Source organism: Mustelus asterias, unplaced genomic scaffold (genome assembly GCF_964213995.1).
Source record: "Mustelus asterias unplaced genomic scaffold, sMusAst1.hap1.1 HAP1_SCAFFOLD_3426, whole genome shotgun sequence".
NCBI classification, from domain to species: Eukaryota; Metazoa; Chordata; class Chondrichthyes; order Carcharhiniformes; family Triakidae; genus Mustelus; species Mustelus asterias.
This window is the reverse complement of record NW_027593371.1, coordinates 5001-26972: the sequence shown is the minus strand read 5'-3', so window position 1 is coordinate 26972 and position 21972 is coordinate 5001. Positions and strand designations below refer to the sequence as shown.

Sequence of the window (21972 nt, the reverse complement as noted above, 5' to 3'; positions counted from 1 at the left end):
GAGAGCTGTTAGAGAGAGAGAGAGAGCTGTTAGAGAGAGAGAGAGAGAGCTGTTAGAGAGAGAGAGCTGTTAGAGAGAGAGAGAGAGAGCTGTTAGAGAGAGAGAGAGAGCTGTTAGAGAGAGAGAGAGAGACTCCCTTCGCACCCCACCAACCCTCCACGGCTCCCCTCCTCCCCCCGCCCTCCCTCCGCCCCTCCCCCCCCAGCGCCCCCCAGCGCCCCCCACCCCCCGCCCCCCAGCGCCCCCCACCCCCCGCCCCCCAGCGCCCCCCGCCCCCCAGCGCCCCCCGCCCCCCAGCGCCCCCCGCCCCCCAGCGCCCCCCGCCCCCCCCGCCCCCCAGCGCCCCCCGCCCCCCAGCGCCCCCCGCCCCCATCACCTTCTTCTCCAGCTCGCTCTTGCGGAACGTCAGCAGGAATTTCTTCACGTGTTCCGAGCGCAGTCGGTCGATGCTCCGGGCATCGATGGCCCTTCCCAGAAACTCGTCCACCTCATCCTCAGGGTTCAGGGCCTCCTGGGTGCACCTGGGGGAGGCAGAGAGGACCCTCAGATCAGAACTCTCCCCGCATCCCCCCCGTAGACCCCCCCAACGATACCATCCCTACCCCAGACACACACAGACACGGTGCTCCGAGTGTGGGTCTAACCGAGGGATAGGGAGACCGGAACTGTGCACGGTGCTCCGAGTGTGGGTCTAACCGAGGGATAGGGAGACTGGAACTGTGCACAGTACGCACACACAGAGGGGGTGAAAGGTTACGACCTGAGTTGACCGGACAGGGGGGTAAAGGTGAAAGGTGAATGACTTACTTATCTTTACCCATGTAATCCACGATGCCCTGTGGTGTGGGACAGAGAGAGAGAGACAGACGGACAGTTACTGATTAGATAACACACAGACCCAGACGGTTACCGACTAGACAACCCACAGACCACACTGCCTCCCGCCGTGCCCTGGCTCTGTCCCCCCCGGAGGTAGGGTGTGCCTTCCACCCTTGGAATTCCCAAACTCACGGATATTTGCCTGTGGTAGGCATCGCCTGCCCATCTGTTGCGAGGTCCACCTTGCTGGCGAAGGGGGTTTCAGGTGGGGTGGGGCAGGGCCAGTGGGCTTGTGGGGGAAATGTTTAAGTTGGCGCGGGCCTGCGTGCACCCACCTTCTCTCCGCCAACCCACCCCACTGCCACAGCGCTGGGTACAACAGTCTGAGGGGGATGGTGCGTCTGGGGTGTTGTGGGAACCAAGGAGGGAGGGGTCTCTCACAGAGCGAGCGTGGAGCAGCCTCTCAGGGGGCCATTTCAGTGGAGGGGGCGCTGGGATGGGAGGGGGAAGCCGACAAAGAGAGAGGGCCTCTTCGCCCCACCCCCCACACCGAAGAGACGGCTGGATCTCGTCTCCTCTTTAAGGTTCGCCGATGTTGTTTGGAGCCATTATTTTTTCCTGCCAACTACAGCCGAGAGAATGTGGCAATTAATCTCTGCATGACCCCAGGATGCGGCAATAAGTCTCTCAATGACCCCAGAATGCGGCAATTAGTCTCCATATGACCCCAGAATGCAGCAATAAGTCTCTCAATGACCCCAGAATGCAGCAATTAAGAACATAAGAACATAAGAAATAGGAGCAGGAGTAGGCCATCTAGCCCCTCGAGCCTGCCCCGCCATTCAATAAGATCATGGCTGATCTGACGTGGATCAGTACCACTTACCCGCCTGATCCCCATAACCCTTAATTCCCTTACCGCTCAGGAATCCATCCATCCGCGCTTTAAACATATTCAGCGAGGTAGCCTCCACCACCTCAGTGGGCAGAGAATTCCAGAGATTCACCACCCTCTGGGAGAAGAAGTTCCTCCTCAACTCTGTCTTAAACCGACCCCCCTTTATTTTGAGGCTGTGTCCTCTAGTTTTAACTTCCTTACTAAGTGGAAAGAATCTCTCCGCCTCCACCCTATCCAGCCCCCGCATTATCTTATAAGTCTCCATAAGATCCCCCCTCATCCTTCTAAACTCCAACGAGTACAAACCCAATCTCCTCAGCCTCTCCTCATAATCCAAACCCCTCATCTCCGGTATCAACCTGGTGAACCTTCTCTGCACTCCCTCCAATGCCAATATATCCTTCCTCATATAAGGGGACCAATACTGCACACAGTATTCCAGCTGCGGCCTCACCAATGCCCTGTACAGGTGCATCAAGACATCCCTGCTTTTATATTCTATCCCCCTCGCAATATAGGCCAACATCCCATTTGCCTTCTTGATCACCTGTTGTACCTGCAGACTGGGCTTTTGCGTCTCATGCACAAGGACCCCCAGGTCCCTTTGCACGGTAGCATGTTTTAATTTGTTTCCATTGAGATAGTAATCCCATTTGTTATTATTTCCTCCAAAGTGTATAACCTCGCATTTATCAACGTTATACTCCATTTGCCATATCCTCGCCCACTCACTCAGCCTGTCCAAATCTCTCTGCAGATCTTCTCCGTCCTCCACACGATTCACTTTTCCACTTATCTTTGTGTCGTCTGCAAACTTCGTTACCCTACACTCCGTCCCCTCCTCCAGATCATCTATATAAATGGTAAACAGTTGCGGCCCGAGTACCGATCCCTGCGGCACGCCACTAGTTACCTTCCTCCAACTGGAAAAACACCCATTTATTCCGACTCTTTGCTTCCTGTCGGATAGCCAGTCCCCAATCCACTTTAACACACTACCCCCAACTCCGTGTGCCCTAATCTTCTTCAGCAGCCTTTTATGGGGCACCTTATCAAACGCCTTTTGGAAATCCAAAAACACCGCATCCACCGGTTCTCCTCCATCAACCGCCCTCGTCACATCTTCATAAAAATCCAACATGTTCGTCAAGCACGACTTTCCCCTCATGAATCCATGCTGCGTCTGATTGATCGAACCATTTCTATCCAGATGCCCTGCTATCTCCTCTTTAATAATGGATTCCAGCATTTTCCCTACTACAGACGTTAAGCTGACCGGCCTATAGTTACCCGCCTTTTGTCTCCTTCCTTTTTTAAACAGCGGCGTAACATTAGCCGTTTTCCAATCAACCGGCACTACCCCAGAATGCAACGAGTTTTGATAAATAATCACTAACGCATCCACTATTACCTCTGACATTTCTTTCAATACCCTGGGATGCATTCCATCCGGACCCGGGGACTTGTCCACCTTCAGTCCCATTAGTCTACCCAGCACTGCCTCTCTGGTAACATTAATCGTATTAAGTATTTCTCCTGCTGCCAACCCTCTATCGTTAATATTTGGCAAACTATTTGTGTCCTCCACCGTGAAGACCGACACAAAAAACTTATTTAAAGACTCAGCCATATCCTCATTTCCCACTATTAACTCCCCCCTCTCGTCCTCCAAGGGTCCAACATTCACTCTAGCCACTCTATTCCTTTTTATATATTTATAAAAACTTTTACTATCATTTTTTATATTAATTGCTAGCCTAGCTTCATAGTCTATCCTTCCTTTCTTTATCGCTTTCTTAGTCTCTCTTTGTTGTTTCTTAAATTTTTCCAATCACTTGTTTCTCCACTATTTTTGGCCACTCTGTACGCAGCTGTTTTTATTTTAATACTCTCCTTTATTTCCTTCGTTGTCCACGGCTGGTTCTCCCTTTTCTTACAATCCTTGTTTGTTGCTGGAATATATTTTTGCTGAGAACTGAAAAGGATCTCCTTAAAAATCCTCCACTGTTCCTCAGCTATCCTACCTGCCAGCCTGCTCTCCCAGTCTACCTTAGCCAATTCATCCCTCATTCTATCATATTTCCCTCTGTTCAAACAGAGGACACTGGTTTGAGACCAAACTTTCTCCTCTTCCATCTGAATCAGAAATTCGACCATATTGTGGTCACTAGACCCAAGAGGGTCCTTCACAATAAGATCCTTAATTCTACCTACCTCGTTACACAATACCAGATCCAAAATAGCTCGTTCCCTCGTCGGTTCCGTAACATGCTGTTCAAGGAAACTATCCCGACAGTTTAGTCTCTAAGTTTAGTACTGGTGGGAATGGAGGGGGTGGGAATGGGGTGGGAATGGATGGGGGGTGGTCATTGCCACTTACCCGGATCCTCATGTCTTTGGAGAGGTGGTTGGTCATGTGGAAGGGTCTCTCAGGACCCTTAGTCTCCATATGACCCCAGGATGCGGCAATAAGTCTCTCAATGACCCCAGAATGTGGCAATTAGCCTCTCATTGACCCCAGAATGCGGCAATTAGTCTCCATATGACCCAGATTATGGCAATTAGTCTCTCAATGACCCCAGAATGCAGCAATTAGTCTCTGCATGACCCCAGAATGCGGCAATTAGTCTCTCAATGACCACAGAATGTGGCGATTCATCTCTCAATGACTCAGCAGCTGAATAGTGCCTGTCATGTGACATGTGTGAGTAGATAGGGTGGGTGATTGGGGAGGAAGACGTCAGTGAGGGAGCGCTGTACTCAGCGAGGGGGTACTGGTGGGAATGGAGGGGGTGGGAATGGGGTGGGAATGGGGGGTGGTCATTGCCACTTACCCGGATCCTCATGTCTTTGGAGAGGTGGTTGGTCATGTGGAAGGGTCTCTCAGGACCCCAGGGGGACCCCAGAGTCCCGATGGAATTGGCTCTTGCTCGGTGAAGTTTGGCCATCATAGCTTTCTCCTCCTTCTGTGATTGGTCAGTCAGGGAGAGAGAGAAGATGGGGTTAGCCAGCCAGCGACCAATCAAACAACTCCCTCAGCACTGACCCTCCCACAGTGCGGCGCTCCCTCAGCACCGACCCTCCCACAGTGCGGCGCCCCCTCAGCACTGACCCTCCCACAGTGCGGCGCTCCCTCAGCACTGACCCTCCCACAGTGCGGCGCTCCCTCAGCACTGACCCTCCCACAGTGCGGCGCCCCCTCAGCACTGACCCTCCCACAGTGCGGCGCTCCCTCAGCACTGACCTCCCCACAGTGCGGCGCTCCCTCAGCACTGACCCTCCCACAGTGCGGCACTCCCTCAGCACTGACCCTCCCACAGTGCGGCGCTCCCTCAGCACTGACCCTCCCACAGTGCGGCGCTCCCTCAGCACCGAGCCTCCCACAGTGCGGCACTCCCTCAGCACTGACCCTCCCACAGTGCGGCGCTCCCTCAGCACTGACCCTCCCACAGTGCGGCGCTCCCTCAGCACCGAGCCTCCCACAGTGCGGCGCTCCCTCAGCACTGACCCTCCCACAGTGCGGCGCTCCCTCAGCACTGACCCTCCCACACAGTGCGGCGCTCCCTCAGCACTGACCCTCCCACACAGTGCGGCGCTCCCTCAGCACTGACCCTCCCACACAGTGCGGCGCTCCCTCAGCACTGACCCTCCCACACAGTGCGGCGCTCCCTCAGCACTGACCCTCCCACAGTGCGGCGCTCCCTCAGCACTGACCTCCCCACAGTGCGGCGCTCCCTCAGCACTGACCCTCCCACACAGTGCGGCGCTCCCTCAGCACCGATCCTCCCACAGTGCGCCGCTCCCTCAGCACTGACCCTCCCACAGTGCGGTGCTCCCTCAGCACCGACCCTCCCACCGTGCGGCGCTCCCTCAGCGCTGACCCTCCCACAGTGCGGCGCTCCCTCAGCACCGACCCTCCCACGGTGCGGCGCTCCCTCAGCACTGACCCTCCCACAGTGCGGCGCTCCCTCAGCACTGACCCTCCCACAGTGCGGCGCTCCCTCAGCTCTGACCCACAGTGCGGCGCTCCCTCAGCACTGACCCTCCCACAGTGCGGCGCTCCCTCAGCACTGACTCTCCCACAGTGCGGCGCTCCCTCAGCTCTGACCCACAGTGCGGCGCTCCCTCAGCTCTGACCCACAGTGCGGCGCTCCCTCAGCACTGACCAACAGTGCGGCACTCCCTCAGCACCGACCCTACCACAGTGCGGCGCTCCCTCAGCACTGACCCTCCCACGGTGCGGCGCTCCCTCAGCTCTGACCCACAGTGTGGCGCTCCCTCAGCTCTGACCCACAGTGCGGCGCTCCCTCAGCGCTGAGTGCCGGGGTTGTGAAGGGGTTAATGAGATTTCCTCCTCTCTCTCTCTCACTCTCCATGCTACATTGAGTTTAAAATAGCCACAACCGCCCGTATCCTCATTGTCCCATGAAGGGGACGGGGCAGATTCCGGGCTGCTCGCCAGCTCACTTTCCGAAGGAACTTGGCAAAGCTCCCGGGATCCCCTGAGAATCTCCAAACAACAGCTGGAAACTGTGGAGCGGGGTCCCTTCCCCAATTCCCCCTCCCCGGACCCTCCCCCCTCCGCCAAACCCAGACAAAACCTACCTCCTGTAACTCCGTCACTCATTAACCCATTGGGAATGGCCAGACATTCAGCCCCTCTCTCTCCAGCCTGTTACACAGGAACAGGAGGAGGCCATTCAGCCCCTCTCTCTCCAGCCTGTTACACAGGAACAGGAGGAGGCCATTCAGCCCCTATCCTCCAGCCTGTTACACAGGAACAGGAGGAGGCCATTCAGCCCCTATCCTCCAGCCTGTTACACAGGAACAGGAGGAGGCCATTCAGCCCCTCTCTCTCCAGCCTGTTACACAGGAACAGGAGGAGGCCATTCAGCCCCTCTCTCTCCTGCCTGTTACACAGGAACAGGAGGAGGCCATTCAGCCCCTCTCCTCCAGCCCGTGACACAGCAACAGGAGGAGGCCATTCAGCCCCTCTCTCTCCAGCCTGTTACACAGGAACAGGAGGAGGCCATTCAGCCCCTCTCTCTCCAGCCTGTTACACAGGAACTGGATGAGGCCATTCAGCCCCTCTCTCTCCAGCCTGTTACACAGCAACAGGAGGAGGCCATTCAGCCCCTCTCTCTCCAGCCTGTTACACAGGAACAGGAGGAGGCCATTCAGCCCCTATCCTCCAGCCTGTTACACAGGAACAGGAGGAGGCCATTCAGCCCCTCTCTCTCCAGCCTGTTACACAGGAACAGGAGGAGGCCATACAGCCCCTCTCTCTCCTGCCTGTTACACAGGAACAGGAGGAGGCCATTCAGCCCCTCTCCTCCAGCCCGTGACACAGCAACAGGAGGAGGCCATTCAGCCCCTCTCTCTCCAGCCTGTTAGAGGAACAGGAAGAGGCCATTCAGCCCATCAAGTCTGAACAAACTCTTAGCCATGATTTCCCAATATCCCTGCGTAATTACCTCACCAATCCACCTAATCTGCACATCTTTGGACACTAAGGGCCATTCATCCCCTCTCGAGCCTGTTACACAGGAACAGGAGGAGGCCATTCAGCCCCTCTCCTCGAGCCATTCACGCAGGAACCCAGCCCTCCTCCCATCTGCTTTCCGAATTGATGGAGTAATTCTGAACATCTCAATTAAATCTCCCCCTTCACCTTCTCTGCTCTGCGGGCAACGATCCCAGCTTCTCCCAGTCTCTCTGCACTGACTGAAGCCCCCGCGCACCCCCCCCCCCTCTCCCCCAATACTCTTCTGGGTAAATCTCCCTCCCTCACCCTCTCCGAGACCACCCCCCCTTGTCAACTCTTCGTGTGGTGGGGGGCTGGGGGACACGAGCTGGGGTCCAAAGCAGGGTTGTGATGTAACCTCCTGATTTGGATCCCTTGGCTAGCTGGTCCTGATACCCACGGGCCTGCCTGTTGTGGCCTATCCCGGGCCCTCCCTGTTGTGGTCTATCATACGCCCTGTCCGTTGTGGCCTATCCAACGCCCTGTCTGTTGTGGTCTATCCCGGGCCCTGTCTGTTGTGGCCTATCCCGGGCCCTGTCTGTTGTGGCCTATCCCGGGCTCTCCCTGTTGTGGTCTATCCCGGGCCCTGTCTGTTGTGGTCTATCCCGGGCCCTGTCCGTTGTGGCCTATCCAACGCCCTGTCTGTTGTGGCCTATCCCGGGCCCTGCCTGTTGTGGTCTATCCCGGGCCCTGTCTGTTGTGGTCTATCCCGGGCCCTGTCTGTTGTGGCCTATCCCGGGCCCTGTCTGTTGTGGCCTATCCAACGCCCTGTCTGTTGTGGCCTATCCCGGGCTCTCCCTGTTGTGGTCTATCCCGGGCCCTGTCTGTTGCGGCCTATCCCAGGCCCTGTCTGTTGTGGCCTATCCCGGGCTCTCCCTGTTGTGGCCTATCCCAGGCCCTGTCTGTTGTGGTCTATCCCGGGCCCTGTCTGTTGTGGCCTATCCCGGGCCCTGTCTGTTGTGGCCTATCCCAGGCCCTGTCTGTTGTAGCCTATCCCGGGCCCTGTCTGTTGTGGTCTATCCCGGGCCCTGTCTGTTGTGGCCTATCCCAGGCTCTCCCGGTTGTGGCCTATCCCGGGCTCTCCCTGTTGTGGTCTATCCCGGGCCCTGCCTGTTGTGGCCTATCCCGGGCCCTGTCTGTTGTGGCCTATCCCGGGCCCTGTCTGTTGTGGTCTATCCCGGGCTCTCCCTGTTGTGGTCTATCCCGGGCCCTGTCTGTTGTGGTCTATCCCGGGCCCTGTCTGTTGTGGCCTATCCCGGGCCCTGTCTGTTGTGGCCTATCCCGGGCCCTGTCTGTTGTGGTCTATCCCGGGCCCTGCCTGTTGTGGCCTATCCGGGCCCTGTCTGTTGTGGCCTATCCCAGGCCCTGTCTGTTGTGGCCTATCCCGGGCCCTGCCTGTTGTGGCCTATCCCGGGCCCTGTCTGTTGTGGCCTATCCCGGGCCCTGTCTGTTGTGGCCTATCCCGGGCCCTGCCTGTTGTGGCCTATCCCGGGCCCTGCCTGTTGTGGCCTATCCCAGGCCCTGTCTGTTGTGGTCTATCCCGGGCCCTGCCTGTTGTGGTCTATCCCGGGCCCTGCCTGTTGTGGCCCATCCGGGCCCTGTCTGTTGTGGTCTATCCGGGCCCTGCCTGTTGTGGCCTATCCCGGGCCCTGCCTGTTGTGGCCTATCCCAGGACCCTGCCTGTTGTGGTCTATCCGGGCCCTGTCTGTTGTGGTCTATCCGGGCCCTGCCTGTTGTGGCCTATCCCGGGCCCTGCCTGTTGTGGCCTATCCCGGGCCCTGCCTGTTGTGGCCTATCCCGGGCTCTCCCTGTTGTGGCCTATCCCGGGCTCTCCCTGTTGTGGCCTATCCCGGGCCCTGTCTGTTGCGGCCTATCCCGGGCCCTGTCTGTTGTGGTCTATCCCGGGCCCTGTCTGTTGTGGCCTATCCCGGGCTCTCCCTGTTGTGGCCTATCCCGGGCTCTCCCTGTTGTGGCCTATCCCAGGCCCTGTCTGTTGTGGCCTATCCCAGGGCCCTGCCTGTTGTGGCCTATCCCAGGCCCTGCCTGTTGTGGCCTATCCCAGGCCCTGCCTGTTGTGGCCTATCCCGGGCCCTGTCTGTTGTGGTCTATCCCGGGCCCTGTCTGTTGCGGCCTATCCGGGCCCTGCCTGTTGTGGTCTATCCCGGGCCCTGTCTGTTGTGGTCTATCCCGGGCCCTGCCTGTTGTGGTCTATCCCGGGCCCTGTCTGTTGTGGTCTATCCCGGGCCCTGTCTGTTGTGGCCTATCCCGGGCCCTGTGGGTTGTGGTCTATCCCGGGCCCTGCCTGTTGTGGTCTATCCCGGGCCCTGTCTGTTGTGGCCTATCCCGGGCCCTGTCTGTTGCGGCCTATCCCAGGGCCCTGTCTGTTGTGGCCTATCCCAGGGCCCTGCCTGTTGTGGCCTATCCCGGGCCCTGTCTGTTGTGGTCTATCCCGGGCTCTCCCTGTTGTGGTCTATCCCAGGCCCTGTCTGTTGTGGCCTATCCGGGCCCTGCCTGTTGCGGCCTATCCCGGGCCCTGCCTGTTGTGGTCTATCCCGGGCCCTGCCTGTTGTGGCCTATCCCAGGCCCTGCCTGTTGTGGCCTATCCCGGGCCCTGCCTGTTGTGGCCTATCCCGGGCTCTCCCTGTTGTGGCCTATCCCGGGCCCTGCCTGTTGTGGCCTATCCCGGGCCCTGTCTGTTGTGGCCTATCCCGGGCTCTCCCTGTTGTGGCCTATCCCGGGCCCTGCCTGTTGTGGTCTATCCCGGGCTCTCCCTGTTGTGGTCTATCCCGGGCCCTGTCTGTTGTGGCCTATCCGGGCCTGCCTGTTGTGGTCTATCCCGGGCCCTGCCTGTTGTGGTCTATCCCGGGCCCTGTCTGTTGTGGCCTATCCGGGCCCTGCCTGTTGTGGTCTATCCCGGGCCCTGTCTGTTGTGGTCTATCCCGGGCCCTGTCTGTTGTGGCCTATCCCGGGCCCTGTCTGTTGTGGCCTATCCCGGGCCCTGCCTGTTGTGGTCTATCCCGGGCCCTGTCTGTTGTGGTCTATCCCGGGCCCTGCCTGTTGTGGTCTATCCCGGGCTCTCCCTGTTGTGGTCTATCCCGGGCCCTGTCTGTTGTGGTCTATCCCGGGCCCTGTCTGTTGTGGCCTATCCCGGGCTCTCCCTGTTGTGGTCTATCCCGGGCCCTGTCTGTTGTGGTCTATCCCGGGCCCTGCCTGTTGTGGTCTATCCCGGGCTCTACCTGTTGTGGTCTATCCCGGGCCCTGTCTGTTGTGGTCTATCCCGGGCCCTGTCTGTTGTGGCCTATCCCGGGCCCTGTCTGTTGTGGCCTATCCCGGGCCCTGCCTGTTGTGGTCTATCCCGGGCCCTGTCTGTGGTGGTCTATCCCGGGCCCTGTCTGTTGTGGCCTATCCCGGGCTCTCCCTGTTGTGGTCTATCCCGGGCCCTGTCTGTTGTGGCCTATCCCGGGCTCTCCCTGTTGTGGTCTATCCCAGGCCCTGTCTGTTGTGGCCTATCCCAGGCCCTGTCTGTTGTGGTCTATCCCGGGCCCTGTCTGTTGTGGTCTATCCCGGGCCCTGTCTGTTGTGGCCTATCCCGGGCCCTGTCTGTTGTGGTCTATCCCGGGCCCTGTCTGTTGTGGTCTATCCCGGGCCCTGCCTGTTGTGGCCTATCCCGGGCCCTGTCTGTGGTGGTCTATCCCGGGCTCTCCCTGTTGTGGCCTATCCCGGGCCCTGTCTGTTGCGGCCTATCCGGGCCCTGCCTGTTGTGGCCTATCCCGGGCCCTGCCTGTTGCGGCCTATCCCGGGCCCTGTCTGTTGTGGTCTATCCCGGGCCCTGTCTGTTGTGGTCTATCCCGGGCCCTGTCTGTTGCGGCCTATCCCGGGCCCTGTCTGTTGCGGCCTATCCCGGGCCCTGTCTGTTGTGGCCTATCCCGGGCCCTGTCTGTTGTGGTCTATCCCGGGCCCTGTCTGTTGTGGCCTATCCCAGGCCCTGTCTGTTGCGGCCTATCCCAGGCCCTGTCTGTTGCGGCCTATCCCGGGCCCTGTCTGTTGCGGCCTATCCCGGGCCCTGTCTGTTGTGGCCTATCCCGGGCCCTGTCTGTTGTGGCCTATCCCGGGCCCTGCCTGTTGTGGCCTATCCCGGGCCCTGTCTGTTGTGGCCTATCCCGGGCCCTGTCTGTTGCGGCCTATCCCGGGCCCTGTCTGTTGCGGCCTATCCGGGCATTGCCCCTTACCCTCTTCTGACTGCAGCCCACGATTAGGAAGGTCTCGATGCTGTTCTCCTTGAGGTAGGCATTACGATCGCCACCGTATCCTGGCTCCACCTCATAATCCTCGTTCAGGTACTGGAGGGTGGCCTTGGTGATGTGGATACGCCTAGAACAGACCACAGGCTGTTATCAAACCTCTCTCTTTCTCTCTATCCCTCTCTCTGTCCCTCTCTCTCTCCCTCTATCGCTCTCTCTGTCTCCCTCACTTGTTCTGTCCCTCTCTCTCTCTCTCGCACCCTCCCTCTATCCCTCTCTCGGTCGCCCCCACTCACTCACTCTCCCTCGCTTCCTCTATCCCTCTCTTTGTCTCCCCCACATACTCCCTCTCTCTTGATCTCTCTATCACTTTTTATCCCTCTCTCTGTCCTCCCCCCCCACTCACTCTCTCACCCTCTCTTTCTCACCACCCCACTCACTCCCTCTCTCTCCTTCATTCTCTCTGTCACCCTCTATCCCTCTCTCTCTCTCCCTCTCCTCTCCATTCCATCCTCCAAGTGTGGGTCTAACCGAGGGATAGGGAGACCGGAACTGTGCACGGTGCTCCGAGTGTGGGTCTAACCGAGGGATAGGGAGGCGGGAACTGTGCACGGTGCTCCGAGTGTGGGTCTAACCGAGGATAGGGAGACGGGAACTGTGCACGGTGCTCCGAGTGTGGGTCTAACCGAGGGATAGGGAGACGGGAACTGTGCACGGTGCTCCGAGTGTGGGTCTAACCGAGGGATAGGGAGACCGGAACTGTGCACGGTGCTCCCAGTGTGGGTCTAACCGAGGGATAGGGAGACGGGAACTGTGCACGGTGTTCCAAGTGTGGGTCTAACCGAGGGATAGGGAGACCGGAGCTGTGCACGGTGTTCCAAGTGTGGGTCTAACCAAGGGATAGGGAGACGGGAACTGTGCACGGTGCTCCGAGTGTGGGTCTAACCGAGGGATAGGGAGACTGGAACTGTGCACGGTGCTCCAAGTGTGGGTCTAACCGAGGGATAGGGAGACTGGAACTGTGCACGGTGCTCCGAGTGTGGGTCTAACCGAGGGATAGGGAGACTGGAACTGTGCACGGTGCTCCGAGTGTGGGTCTAACCGAGGGATACGGAGACTGGAACTGTGCACGGTGCTCCGAATGTGGGTCTAACCGAGGGAGAGGGAGACCGGAACTGTGCACGGTGCTCCGAGTGTGGGTCTAACCGAGGGATAGGGAGACGGGAACTGTGCACGGTGTTCCAAGTGTGGGTCTAACCGAGGGATAGGGAGACCGGAGCTGTGCACGGTGTTCCAAGTGTGGGTCTAACCAAGGGATAGGGAGACGGGAACTGTGCACGGTGTTCCAAGTGTGGGTCTAACCAAGGGATAGGGAGACTGGAACTGTGCACGGTGTTCCAAGTGTGGGTCTAACCGAGGAATAGGGAGACGGGAACTGTGCACGGTGTTCCAAGTGTGGGTCTAACCGAGGGATAGGGAGATGGGAACTGTGCACGGTGCTCCGAGTGTGTGTCTAACCGAGGGATAGGGAGACCGGAACTGTGCACGGTGCTCCGAGTGTGGGTCTAACCGAGGGATAGGGAGACCTGAGCTGTGCACGGTGTTCCAAGTGTGGGTCTAACAGAGGGATAGGGAGACGGGAACTGTGCACGGTGTTCCAAGTGTGGGTCTAACCGAGGAATAGGGAGACGGGAACTGTGCACGGTGTTCCAAGTGTGGGTCTAACCGAGGGATAGGGAGATGGGAACTGTGGACGGTGCTCCGAGTGTGTGTCTAACCGAGGGATAGGGAGACCGGAACTGTGCACGGTGTTCCGAGTGTGGGTCTAACCGAGGGATAGGGAGACGGGAACTGTGCACGGTGTTCCAAGTGTGGGTCTAACCGAGGGATAGGGAGACTGGAACTGTGCACGGTGCTCCCAGTGTGGGTCTAACCGAGGGATAGGGAGACCGGAACTGTGCACGGTGCTCCGAGTGTGGGTCTAACCGAGGGATAGGGAGACCGGAACTGTGCACGGTGCTCCCAGTGTGGGTCTAACCGAGGGATAGGGAGACTGGAACTGTGCACGGTGCTCCGAGTGTGGGTCTAACCGAGGGATACGGAGACCGGAACTGTGCACGGTGCTCCGAGTGTGGGTCTAACCGAGGGATAGGGAGACTGGAACTGTGCACGGTGCTCCAAGTGTGGGTCTAACCGAGGGATACGGAGACTGGAACTGTGCACGGTGCTCCGAGTGTGGGTCTAACCGAGGGATAGGGAGACTGGAACTGTGCACGGTGCTCCGGGTGTGGGTCTAACCGAGGGATAGGGAGACCGGAACTGTGCACGGTGCTCCCAGTGTGGGTCTAACCGAGGGGATAGGGAGACCGGAACTGTGCATGGTGCTCCGAGTGTGGGTCTAACCGAGGGATAGGGAGACCGGAACTGTGCACGGTGCTCCGAGTGTGGGTCTAACCGAGGGATAGGGAGATGGGAACTGTGCACGGTGCTCCGAGTGTGGGTCGAACCGAGGGATAGGGAGACTGGAACTGTGCACGGTGCTCCGAGTGTGGGTCTAACCGAGGGATAGGGAGACGGGAACTGTGCACGGTGCTCCGAGTGTGGGTCTAACCGAGGGATAGGGAGACGGGAACTGTGCACGGTGCTCCGAGTGTGGGTCTAACCGAGGGATACGGAGACTGGAACTGTGCACGGTGCTCCGAGTGTGGGTCTAACCGAGAGATACGGAGACTGGAACTGTGCACGGTGCTCCGAGTGTGGGTCTAACCGAGGGATAGGGAGACCGGAACTGTGCACGGTGCTCCGAGTGTGGGTCTAACCGAGGGGGATAGGGAGACCGGAACTGTGCACGGTGCTCCGAGTGTGGGTCTAACCGAGGGATAGGGAGACGGGAACTGTGCACGGTGCTCCGAGTGTGGGTCTAACCGAGGGATAGGGAGACTGAAACTGTGCACGGTGCTCCGAGTGTGGGTCTAACCGAGGGATAGGGAGACTGAAACTGTGCACGGTGCTCCGAGTGTGGGTCTAACCGAGGGATAGGGAGACTGAAACTGTGCACGGTGCTCCGAGTGTGGGTCTAACCGAGGGATAGGGAGACCGGAACTGTGCACGGTGCTCCGAGTGTGGGTCTAACCGAGGGATAGGGAGACTGGAACTGTGCACAGTGCTCCGAGTGTGGGTCTAACCGAGGGGATAGGGAGACCGGAACTGTGCACGGTGCTCCGAGTGTGGGTCCACCCGAGGGATAGGGAGACGGGAGCTGTGCACGGTGCTCTGGCTCGATGCTTAGGGAGCGGCTGGGCCCATGGCCCTCATTCCTGACCTGGGGCTCAGTTAGAGGTCTTACCCAGCCTTGCCTCCTGCCTCCATGTGATTGGCCAACGTTACATCATTTGACCAGACGTCGAACTGCCACTTACGGAGGCCCAGAACTCCGCAGTGAACCCGTCCACTGTGTATCCCCACCCGCATGTTCACATTGACTCCTGTCACCTCTCGCACCAGCCTGAATGGGAACGGGGGCGGGGGAGAGAGAGAAGAGGGAAAGGAAATGGTTATCATTCAGGAACAAGGCCATTCTACCTGTCTAACCCCACCACATCACGTGACGGAGGCATTCTTCTCCTGCTGAGCTCCGTGCCCCATTCTGGGGTCATTGAGAGACTAATTGCTGCATTCTGGGGTCATTGAGAAACTAATTGCCGCATTCTGGGGTCATGCGGAGACTAATTGCCACATCTGGGGTCATGGAGAGACTAATTGCTGCATTCTGGGGTTATTGAGAGACTAATTGGCACATTCTGGGGTTATTGAGAGACTAATTGCCACATTCTGGGGTTATTGAGAGACTAATTGCTGCATTCTGGGGTCCTTGAGAAACTAATTGCCGCATTCTGGGGTCATGCGGAGACTAATTGCCACATCTGGGGTCATGGAGAGACTAATTGGCACATTCTGGGGTCATTGAGAGATTAATTGCCGCATTCTGGGACAATGTGGAGACTAATTGCCGCATTCAGGGGTTTTTGAGAGACTAATTGTTGCATTCTGGGGTTATTGAGAGACTAATTGCCGCATTCTGGGGTTATTGAGAGACTGCCGCATTCTGGAGTTATTGAGAGACTAATTGCTGCATTCTGGGGTTATTGAGAGACTAATTGCCGCATTCTGGAGTTATTGAGAGACTAATTGCTGCATTCTGGGGTTATTGAGAGACTAATTGCTGCATTCTGGGGTTATTGAGAGACTAATTGCTGCATTCTGGGATTATTGAGAGACTAATTGCCGCATTCTGGAGTTATTGAGAGACTAATTGCCGCATTCTGGAGTTATTGAGAGACTAATTGCTGCATTCTGGGGTTATTGAGAGACTAATTGCTGCATTCTGGGGTTATTGAGAGACTAATTGCCGCATTCTGGAGTTATTGAGAGACTAATTGCTGCATTCTGGGGTTATTGAGAGACTAATTGCCGCATTCTGGGGTTATTGAGAGACTAATTGCCACATCCTGGGGTCATGCAGAGACTAATTGCTGCATTCTGCGGTCATTGAGAGACTAATTGCCGCATTCTGGGGTCATGCAGAGACTAATTACGTCATGCAGAGACTAATTGCTGCATTCTGCGGTCATTGAGAGACTAATTGCCGCATTCTGGGGTCATCGAGAGGCTAATTGCCGCACTATGGGCCATTCAGAGTGGAAGGGGTGCGGAGGAGATTCACCAGGATGCTGCCTGGGACGGAGTGTTTAAGTTATGAAGAGAGGTTGGATAGGCTTGGGTTGTTTTCCCTGGAGCAGAGAAGACTGAGGGGCGACCTGATCGAGGTGAACAAGATTATGAGGGACACGGACAGGGTTGGATAGGGAGCAGCTGTTCCCCTGAGTTGAAGGGTCAGTCACGAGGGGGACACAGGTTCAAGGTGAAGGGGGTGGGAGGTTTAGGGGGGGGATGTGAGGAAAAAACTTTATTACCCAGAGGGTGGTGAGGGTCTGGAATGCGCTGTCTGGGAGGGTGGTGGAGGGGGGGATTGCCTCACATCCTTTAAAATGCACCTGGATGAGCACTTGGCGCGTCGGAACATTCCGGGCTATGGACCAAGGGTTGGCGAGAGGGATTAGGTGGGCAGGTCAGGTGTTTCTAATGTGTCGGTGTAGACTCGATGGGCCGAAGGGCCTCTTCTGCACTGTGGGATTCTGTGATCCAGATCGCTTTCTTGAAGGTTAACTCAGTTATATTTGGGTCACAGAAGTGTCTAGGCAATCTCCAACAAGACAGAATCGAACCATCTCCTCCCCACCCCCCCCCAACCCCCTTGACATTCAATGGCATTACCATTGCTGAATCCCCCTCCCTCCCCACCACCCCCCCCATCAACATCCTGGGGGGTGGGGTGGGGTTACCACTGAACTGGGACCCAGCCATACAAACACTGTGGCTCCCACAGCAGGTCAGAGGCTGGGAATCCTGCGGAGAGTAACTCACCTCCTGACTTCACCCCCCCCCCCCCCCAACCCCCCTCTCTATCCTCCCAAAGCCTGTCCGCCATCTCCCAAGGACACAAGTCAGGAGGGCGCTGGATCCATCTCAGGACATTACCCGCAATCCCGTGTGCTTTAACTTTTACCTCACTATAGGAAGGATGTGGAAGCGCTGGAAGGAGTGCAGAGGAGATTTACCAGGATGCTGCCTGGTTTGGAGGGTAGGTCATATGAGGAAAGGTTGAGGGAGCTCGGGCTGTTCTCTCTGGAGCGGAGGAGGCTGAGGGGAGACTTAATAGAGGTGTATAAAATGATGAAGGGGATAGATAGAGTGAACGTTCAAAGACTATTTCCTCGGGTGGATGGAGCTATTACAAGGGGGCATAACTATAGGGTTCGTGGTGGGAGATACAGGACGGATATCAGAGGTAGGTTCTTTACGCAGAGAGTGGTTGGGGTGTGGAATGGACTGCCTGCAGTGATAGTGGAGTCAGACACTTTAGAAACATTTAAGCGGTTATTGGATAGGCACATGGAGCACACCAGGATGATAGGGAGTGGGATAGCTTGATCTTGGTTTCAGATAAAGCTCGGCACAACATCGTGGGCCGAAGGGCCTGTTCTGTGCTGTACTGTTCTATGTTCTATGTTCTATATAGGAGCCTGTTATGTGAGACCTTGTCGAAAGCCTTCTGAAAGTCTAAATAAACCACATCCACTGGTTCTCCTCGGTCAACCCTACTAGTTGCATCCTCAAAGATTTCCAGTAGATTCATAGAACATGGAAAAGCTACAGCACAAACAGGCCCTTCGGCCCACAAGTTGCCCCGAACATGTCCCTACCTACTAGGCTTAACCCTCTATCTTACTAACTTCCATAAACTTATCCAAAAGTCTCTTAAAGGACCCTATCGAATCCGCCTCCACTATCGGCAGCCGATTCCACTCACCCAGCTCCCTCTGTGTGAAAAACCTACCCCTAACATCTCCTCTGTACCTACTCCCCAGCACCCCAACCCTGTGACCTCTTGTGGCAACCATTTCAGCCCTGGGTAAAAGCCTCTGAGAATCCACTCTATCAATACCCTCTCAACGTCTTGTACACTATCCGTCAAGCATGATTTCCCCTTTGTAAATCCATGCTGACTTTGATTATATCACTGGCTTCCAAATGCCAAGTTATGAAATCTTTGATCATGGACTCCAGCACCTTCCCCAGTCCCCGACGTTAGGCTCTCTGGCCTATAGTTCCCTGTTTCCTCTCTACCTCCCTTTTTGAATAGTGGGCTAACATTAGCTCCCCTCCAATCTGTCGGAACCAGTTCAGAGTCCAAAGAATTTTGGAAAATAACCACCTAACCTATCTACTATTTCCAGGGCTGCTCCCATAAGTACTCTGGATGGTAAAAAAATTGCAGCTTGCTACTGTGCAGAGGGACCTGGGTGTCCTTGTGCAGGAATCTCAAGGAGTTGGTTGGCGGGTGCAGCAGGTAATGAAGGCGGCAACCGGGATTGTGTCCTTCATTGCGAGAGGGATGGAGTTTAAAAACAGCGAGGTTATGTTGCAGCTGTATAAGGTGCTGGTGAGGCCACACCTGGAGTACTGTGTACAGTTTTGGTCTCCTTACTTGAGGAAGGATATACTGGCACTGGAGGGGGTGCAGAGGAGATTCACTGGGTTGATTCCGGAGTTGAGAGGGTTGGTTTATGAGGAGAGACTGAGTAGACTGGGGCTATACTCATTGGAATTCAGAAGAATGAGTGGGGGATCTTACAGAAACATAAGAAATAGGAGCAGGAGAAGGCCATCTAGCCCCTCAAGCCTGTCCCGCCATTCAATAAGATCATGGCTGATCTGAAGTGGATCAGTTCCACTTACCCGCCTGATCCCTATAACCCCTAATTCCCTTACCGATCAGGAATCCATCTATCCGTGATTTAAACATATTCAACGAGGAAGCCTCCACCACTTCAGTGGGCAGAGAATTCCAGAGATTCACCACCCTCTGAGAGAAGAAGTTCCTCCTCAACTCTGTCCTAAACTGACCCCCCCTTTATTTTGAGGCTGTGCCCTCTAGTTCTAGTTTCCTTTCTAAGTGGAAAGAATCTCTCCACCTCTACCCTATCCAGCCCCTTCATTATCTTATAGGTCTCTATAAGATCCCCCCTCAGCCTTCTAAATTCCAACGAGTACAAACCCAACCTGCTCAGTCTCTCCTCATAATCAACACCCCCTCATCTCCGGTATCAACCTGGTGAACCTTCTCTGCACTCCCGCCAAGGCCAATATATCCTTCCGCAAATAAGGGGACCAATACTGCACACAGTATTCCAGCTGCGGCCTCACCAATGCCCTGTACAGATGCAGCAAGACATCTCTGCTTTTATATTCTATCCCCCTCGCGATATAGGCCAACATCCCATTTGCCTATATAAGATATAACATATAAGATTATGTATGAAGGGAATGGATAAGATAGAAGCAGGGAGGTTGTTTCCACTGGCGGGTGAAACTAGAACTAGGGGGCATGGCCTCAAAATAAGGGGGAGCAGATTTAGGACTGAGTTGAGGAGGAACTTCTTCACACAAAGGGTTGTGAATCTGTGGAATTCCCTGCCCAGTTGAGGCTCCCTCGTTGAATGTTCTTTAAGGCAAGGATAGATAGGTTTTTGAACAGTAAAGGAATTAAGGGTTGTGGTGAGTGGGCGGGTAAGTGGAGCTGAGTCCACAAAAAGATCAGCCATGATCTTATTGAATGGCGGAGCAGGGGCTCGAGGGGCCGGATGGCCGACTCCTGCTCCTAGTTCTTATGTAGATTATCAGGACCTGGAGATTTATCCAGCTTCAATCCCATCAGTTTCCCCAAAACCATTTCTCCACGAATGTTGACTTCCTTCAGCTTCTCAATAAAACATGTTTCTCCCCGCGCTTCTGGTACATTATTCATGTCTTCCTTTGTGAAGTCTGAAGCAAAGTACAAATTTAATTCCTCGGCCATTTATTTATTCCCTGTTATGAATTCCCCCCTTTCTGACTGTAAGGGGCCGACATTCGTTTTTGTCAATCATTTTCCTTTTACATACCTATAGAAACTTTTACAGTCAGTTTTTCTGTTCCCTGCTAGCTTACTTTCATACTCTATTTTTCCCTTCCCAATCAATCCCTTGGTCCTCCTTTGCCGAATTTTGAACTGCTCCCAATCCTCAGGTCTATTCTTTTTCTTGCCAATTTCTATGCTTCTTCCCTGAATCTGATCCTATCTCTAACTTCCCTTCTAAACCATGGTTTGGCCACAATTCCCTTCCCACTCTTGTGCCAAACAGGAATAAACAACTTCTGGAGCTCACCTATTTGTTCTTCAAATGCCTTCCATTGTCTGTCTTTCCCTTCAGTAATGTTTTCCCAGTCCATCATGGCCAATTCATGCTTCATACCATCATAGTTCCCTGTATTGAGATTCTACCCTGGTCTCACATCACTATCCACCTTGACAAAGAATTCTACCATGTTATGATCACTCTTCCCCAAGTGTCATCTCACAACCAGATTGCCAACTAATCCTTTCTCGTTGCACAACACCCAGCCTGCTCCCTTGTGGGTTCCTCAATGTATTACTCCAGAAAACCACCCTTATGCACTCCAGAAATTCCTCCCCTATTGGACTGTGACTAATTTGACCCTCCCAAGCGATACGCAGATTAAATTAGCCCATAATCATAGATGTTCCTCTGACACATGCATCTCTGATTTCCTGCCTAATGCTTTTTTGCCCAACATTACCACCACAGTTTGGTGGTCTGTACCAGCACCCCCACCAATGTTTTTTGTCCCTCAACTCGACCCACACCGCAAGAAACTACAAAAGGTCGTGAATGTAGCCCAGTCCCATCACGCAAACCAGCCTCCCATCCATTGACTCCGTCTACACTTCCCGCTGCCTCGGGGGGGGAAAAGCAGCCGGCATAATCAAGGACCCCCCCCAACGCACCCCGGACATTCTCTCTTCCACCTTCTTCCGTCGGGGGAAAAAGATACAAAAGTCTGAGGTCACGTACCGACCGACTCAAGAACAGCTTCTTCCCTGCTGCTGCCGTCAGACTTTTGAATGGACCGACCTCGCGTCAAGTTGATCTTTCTCTACACCCCGAGCTGTGACTGTAACGCTACATTCTGCACCCACTCCTTTCCTTCTCTATGAACGGTATGCTTTGTCTGTATATCGCGCAAGAAACAATACTTTTCACTGTATCCCAATACACGTGACAACAATAAATCAAATCAAATATTAAAAGAAATATAATTTCTTTTCCCGTTCCTACTATTTTTTTTACTCGGTCCTTATCTCTCTCTCTCGCCCTTGATTTCTCTGCCTATTACTTACCTTATTCTCCTTACAATCTGTTCCTCTCGTTCTTAAGTCCCCCTGCTCTGAATCCTTGCGAGGATTGGCATCCCCTGCCACCCCCTGTGCTATACAGATGCCGGCATCTCCACATCATGACTATACAGACAAAGCAGACCGTTCATAGAGAAGGAGAATAGAGAAGGGGTGGCACAGTGTGGGTTGGCACTGCTGCCTCACAGCGCCAGGGACCTGGGTTCGATTCCCAGCCTTGGATCACTGTCTGTGTGGAGTCTGCACGTTCTCCTCGTGTCTGCGTGGGTTTCCTCCGGGTGCTCCGGTTTTCTCCCACAGTCCAAAGATGTGTAGGTTAGGGTGGATTGGCCATGCTAAATTGCCCCTTAGTGTCCAAAGATGTGTAGGTTAGGGTGGATTGGCCATGCTAAATTGCCCCTTAGTGTCCAAAGATGTGTAGGTTAGGGTGGATTGGCCATGCTAAATTGTCTCTTAGTGTCCAAAGATGTGTAGGTTAGGGTGGATTGGCCATGCTAAATTGCCCCTTAGAGTCCAAAGATGTGTAGGTTAGGGTGGATTGGCCATGCTAAATTGCCCCTTAGTGTCCAAAGATGTGTAGGTTAGGGTGGATTGGCCATGCTAAATTGCCCCT

The 21972-nt window shown here is 55.5% G+C and overlaps 1 protein-coding gene across 1 annotated transcript; it reads right to left on the bottom strand.

Moving 5' to 3' along the window:
• Window positions 1-376: 376 nt before the first annotated feature.
• On the bottom strand, window positions 377-14981 carry LOC144490557 (adenylate cyclase type 5-like; the record flags this gene model as incomplete). The annotated part of the gene is made up of 5 exons (XM_078208274.1): window positions 14829-14981; window positions 11471-11612; window positions 4552-4683; window positions 808-836; window positions 377-521 (listed from the first exon to the last, which is right to left on the bottom strand). Coding segments are annotated over exons 1-5 (573 nt in total), but the record flags the coding sequence as incomplete, so codon positions are not given.
• Between the last annotated feature and the right edge of the window lie 6991 nt (window positions 14982-21972).